The sequence below is a fragment of the Populus euphratica genome, unplaced genomic scaffold (assembly GCF_000495115.2).
Source record: "Populus euphratica unplaced genomic scaffold, PopEup_1.0 scaffold1854.1, whole genome shotgun sequence".
NCBI classification, from domain to species: domain Eukaryota; kingdom Viridiplantae; phylum Streptophyta; class Magnoliopsida; order Malpighiales; family Salicaceae; genus Populus; species Populus euphratica.
In genome coordinates, this window is record NW_011501707.1 from 6,507 (window position 1) to 11,781 (window position 5,275).

Below are 5,275 nucleotides of genomic sequence, written 5' to 3' on the forward strand. Positions count from 1 at the left end.
TTGCTGCAAAATTAAAATATCAAAGACCCAATTGATATTTTGATATTGTGATATTTTAGAATCTGATGCTGCGGTGTTTATATATTAAAAATAAATATCATCACCACCTCTAGCGTCACTGTTGATGTCCATTGATCTACATGGCTGAAAAAAACTATGGAATCATTACTTGAGCACAAGTTTACTTCAAAGCCGACAACATTTACTAAATTTTAAGACTTGATTGATGGAGCATGGAGGGCTACTTTTGTATAACTCAAGATTAAGATTAGGACTTCGCTGTTTATCAAAAGAGAGAAAAAAAATCAGAAATTGAGAAAAGAAAATACAGATTAGGTTCTTAAGACTTGAAGCTTATAACCTTAAAAGGCTAATTACAAGCTAGATTAAAGAGGAGGAGGGATCGAAGTTTACCTTAAAACTAATTTCGACATTCTTTTAGTTTACCAATAGAGATTCGTATGAATACTATTTCAAATACAAGAACACCTTATATAACACCACAGTGTCTTGCATGTAAAGTCACCGAGCAAGAAAATAATTAGCACAAGCAGCCTGAAAAAGGGTTTATCCTGAAAGACAAAATTAAAGGAAGGATGGGATTACACCAGTTTTTAAACTATCTTCATCAAGAAGTTTAGGCAGCAGATGGCGCAGAGATGTAGGAAATGGCAGGCTCAGGCTTGGAAGACAAGATGGATGGCCTCGATAATGTTTCTTCTTCTGGAACTGAGTTCCCCCCCTTGAAATCGAGGGACTCGTTATTATATATGTCCCACCATCTTGCCACTAGCATCTTGATGTCCTCTCTGTCCATGTTAGCTTCCTTGCCAGTATATCTCCAAGGTTTTGAACCCTATATTTTTGTTTTTCCAAAAATAGAAGAGATCTGAAGGAGTCTAAATCAAGAATACACATAATAAATGTAATTTATTTGATGGGATTTAAAACTGAAGATAGTATTTGATGTTATTCAGAGAAGAAGATCACTACTTACAGCAGCACAGTAGTGAACCACTTTAACCTTTTCGACCTCCACATTCTCAGGATGTCGCCATAGCATGGCTAAAACCAGATTGTACATTAGAGGGATTGGCTTGTATGTTTTTTGGAAAAACATATTTAAGAAATCCTGCCATATCCACAAGCAAATCAGAAAATTATAAATTAACAAGCTGTTCTTTGTTATTAAATATTAATTTGGCTAATAATTTCCTACTTCGCCAGCCTGAGTGTCACTCTACTAATCCCTCACTACAATTATTTTCTTGTGCCTCACACATTTAACTCTCACAGCCCACTTTTACTTTGTGATTTTGATTTATAATTCCCTGCTTGTTAATCTCCCATCCATTTAGGGTTTATGTACTTTAATTTCATACATAAATGCTATGACTTACTTGCTCAGCAAATGGGGTTGGTGGGGTAATCTGGAGAGTTTCAAGAAGGCTCTCAAAAGTCAAACGACTAGGCTCAAAGACAAACATCCCAGCATTGAAGTACAAGGGAGGAGGAGAGCCCATCTCAGCTGGCCATGTCACCTTTTCCGGGCACTGCTGGCAGTAACCGATAGAGTATTGTGGTGAGTGGCTCCAGGTTTTCTCACAGAAGCAGTCCATCACGGCATAGAAGTAGCCATCTTGGGTGTCAAATAGATGGTCTATATTCTCGAATACTTGGATATCGGCATCCAAATACATCATCTTGCTGTACTCCTCGAACTGTGCATACAAGAAAATCAAGCAAACATATACTTTTATATGACCATTTGCTACATAAACAACCAACTTTTAGCGACCAACTTGTGTCGCCAGCTGAGGTAGAGACCTCCTTTTTTTTTTCACTAGAGACAGAATAAACACCAAGGTATCTTAATCCTACGCATGAATAGAGACCTTTTTATTCCTATACAGTATCTGTACATCTCATCTATTTAAGTCTAATTAATTATAAAAATTAGGATTGATTTTATAAATTAATTATGTTGGGTTTTGGAATTCAAGCTCTGGTAAACATCATTTGATTATACACACACTCGCACAGAAGCATATATATATATATATATATATTACTTGAGATACAAGTTAAAATACATAATTACGAACTCGACGGCTTTGAAAATTAATAATAGCCCGTTAAAAAAAAAATACAGAAAAGTCACATCAGTTTGAATATATAAACTCTACATTTTTGTCGCTAAATGTGTCTGTGTACTGTTTAATTAATATATTATACCATAAAAGAAGAGTAACTGATCGAAAAAATTGTCTATAAGTTTATAAGATTATGCTAATGCACGTACATTCCAAATGCGGAGCTTGGAGTAGTTGATCACGTAGTAGGCCATGGCAAACTGAATCTGGTTCTCAGGTGGATAAATAGGCTCAATCTCCCGAACAATGCAACCTTGAGACCTCAAAATGGCACGGTGTTCCTCAGGCACATCTGGCAACATTGCTACCACCAGAGGGTATGCACTCTTCACCTTGCGCAAACCCTTCGCCAGCCCAACTACCCCTTTAACATAATCCCCATTACCGGCTAAAAATGTTACAAAGGCCCTTTTAGAGTAGCCAGTGCTAGCCGTGGAAACCTTGCCGGTGCAGGAAATCACATCCATGGGCACTCCTGGAGCCATAGTACCTGAGATTTTTTAAGCTTAATATATACTATGAATATAGTACAAGGTTATTTGGAATGTATTAGAGAGGCAGAGAAGATTGGTGTACTTGAGGTTTCTTAGGAAAGCAAACCAGCAATGCTAAGAATGGACCTGGCGCTTAGAATGCCCCTGGCCTCCTTAAATAGAACTAAAATGTGGTCTAAATTCATGCCAAATGAACTCTAAATGCAACTCCATAACGTCCTTTTCACGCTTATCATGAACTAGTATTGTTTTGTAAAAGTAATATGGGGGTGGTATGATGTTAATATTAGACACACCACGTTTAACGGTCCATTAAAAAAGAATGTTTCGAGTATGGAGAATCTTTGGATACTGTTACTAAATTTAAGTTTGTTAATCTTGTAATCTTTTAATTTAAGATTTTTTATTTAATTTAATTTTTTAGTTAAATTGTATGGGATCTAATTCAACTTAAATCGATTGATTTCATGAGCTTAAATACAACCTTGATAACTGCTAAAAATATAATTTAATTTAAAAAAAATTTAAGATGATATTTTTTTTAAATTGTATGACGATGATAAATTTGATCTACCTCGGTCCCCTAGCAATCTGAGTCATGAACTATATTGGATTTAATAATAGTTTTTAAAAACTATTTTATTTAATTATATAATAAAAATAAATGCTAATAAAAATTGATCACAAACCAAAAAATAAACACTTATTTGAGACAATGATAATTCTATTATAAAAAAACAAAAATATATCATGCATTATATTTTTCAACCAATACAATATTGAAGAATGTGATCAAAAAATAATAAATTAAAAACAATTAAAGAAAAAAAACATATTCAGCTTATATGTAATCTTGTCAAACCTGTAAAACATATATGAGAGAAAAATAAAGGATAAAAAAAAGATACCTCAACAAACTTATAAATCAAGGCAACCTGAGTTACTTTAACGAACTCGCAAATCGAGTCAACCCTATAAAAAATAAAAATAAAAATAAATAAATTACGAGACTAAATTCTCAATCAACCACACCAATATTAGAAGATAAAATTGATAATAACAAAATTTTTTTAAAAAAAATCATAACTAAAATTCAATAATAAGAAAAAGTAAACTATTATAGATTAACATTGTAATCCAGAATACAATAGATGCAGGTGAATAATAATTTCCATGTATCCTTTATTGTCTTAATAAACTAAGACCATATTATTTTGATCAAACCAAAATTATTAAAGCCAAACTCGTTATTTTTCGATCAGAACTGGTTTTCTTATCAAAATTGGCCAAGACCATATTTTTTCGAGCAAACCAAGGTTGTTAAGGTCAAACCTATCCTTTTTCCAATTAAATCCGACTTTTTAGTTAAAATTTAAAAAAAAATTACTTTTTAATAAAACTAAAATTATCATAGTCAAAATCATTATTTTTCCATCAAAATCAATTTTCAAGTTAAAAATAGTGAAAACCTTCCTTTCATTGTCAAAACAAAATCTACCATGATGAAAGTAGTAAAAAATAATTTTATTGGGGTCAAATTCATAACTTATGGTCAAAATATTTTTCGTGGGAATTCTTTTTTCTAATACAGGTTTTTTATACTGATTCTAGCATTTTACCCATATATCTACTAAAAGAAGATGTCACACTAGTTTTTCAATGCCAAAAGGCATATAAATACCAGGTCACTTGACACTGTAGAATTTTTTTAAGAAATACAAACCATCTCATCTTTCCCTGAAAAAAGCAAAATCAAAATAATGAAAACCCTACATATTAAAATAGTTTTAATATTTTGTAATATTAAAATAATATCATTTTAAATAAAATAAAATAAAATAAATTAATGTAACCAATGACACGAGTGCTGGACCAGCGTCATGGGTGGTGTAGAATTTTTCAGGAGTAGAAAAATGAAAGAACACCACCGTGTTTTCTACAGCTCATGTTCATGCAGCCTTATCATCAGAAGAGACCATTGAGACATCACAGAAGATATTAGATCGAGGACGTCATCATCAAGATCAATTGGGTGATCGACATGCCATTAAAGTATAATATCTTCCACCATTTCACATATAAGTGGGAGTCAATTCTCCACATGAAAAATTTAAGCACCGAAGGTAGACGTGGGCCTCTTGAAGGAGAAGTGCAGCATGCAATGCCAAATCTCGCATGGTCCTTCTACATAATATCAAAATCGGAAACCTTTCTTAGGTCCAACCTAATATACTTAAATTGGCTCAAATTAAGCCCTTGTGACTTCATTAATTGCATGCAAAGGACTTCAAATTAATTCTACTCACGCATGCAAATAAAAAAAAAAAACGAAATTATATATGTATATGGAGAGAGAGGGGGAGAGAGAGAGAGATTTGTAGGCTAGCTTACAAGTTTAAGATATGTTAACATTGTATCTATATTTCTAGACATAAACTAATTTGTATGCTCGTTTATGAAAATTGTCCATGTCTTCAGAAGTTTTTTTTTTTTTTGCAGCTTTGTTATAAAACTAAAAATGCAATCGTTTGTGAAACTTTTTTTCATTAAAATAATTTTTTTATTAATGTATTTTTTATTTATCATAGTGAAAACAATGTTTTTCACTAGAATTATTGTTTCTGATTA

General features: G+C 32.4%; 1 protein-coding gene across 2 annotated transcripts; it reads right to left on the reverse strand.

Annotated features, from left to right (window-relative positions):
* Positions 1–354: 354 nt before the first annotated feature.
* LOC105118303 (galactinol synthase 1-like) lies at positions 355–2,783 on the reverse strand. 2 transcript variants are annotated; one of them, XR_840927.1, is made up of 5 exons: positions 2,303–2,783; positions 1,401–1,721; positions 998–1,132; positions 448–856; positions 355–414 (listed from the first exon to the last, which is right to left on the reverse strand). XR_840927.1 is itself a non-coding variant. In XM_011016223.1 (4 exons), exons 1-4 carry the CDS (start codon positions 2,636–2,638, stop codon positions 638–640), a joined length of 1,011 nt encoding a protein of 336 aa, XP_011014525.1. In that variant the 5' UTR covers positions 2,639–2,783; the 3' UTR covers positions 443–637. The 2 variants fall into 2 exon arrangements, 1 of the variants encoding a protein (XP_011014525.1); XM_011016223.1 differs by lacking the exon at positions 355–414 and having other exon boundaries at positions 443–856.
* Positions 2,784–5,275: the final 2,492 nt, after the last annotated feature.

Excerpts from the sequence above, each read along its gene's own strand:
- LOC105118303 (XM_011016223.1), bottom strand. The coding sequence starts at position 2,638 with ATGGCTCCAGGAGTGCCCATGGATGTGATTTCCTGCACCGGCAAGGTT. Across the intron at positions 1,133-1,400 it reads CAACCCCATTTGCTGAGCAA|GATTTCTTAAATATGTTTTT; the intron begins GTAAGTCATAGC and ends TGGATATGGCAG. Across the intron at positions 857-997 it reads TGGTTCACTACTGTGCTGCT|GGTTCAAAACCTTGGAGATA; the intron begins GTAAGTAGTGAT and ends ACAAAAATATAG.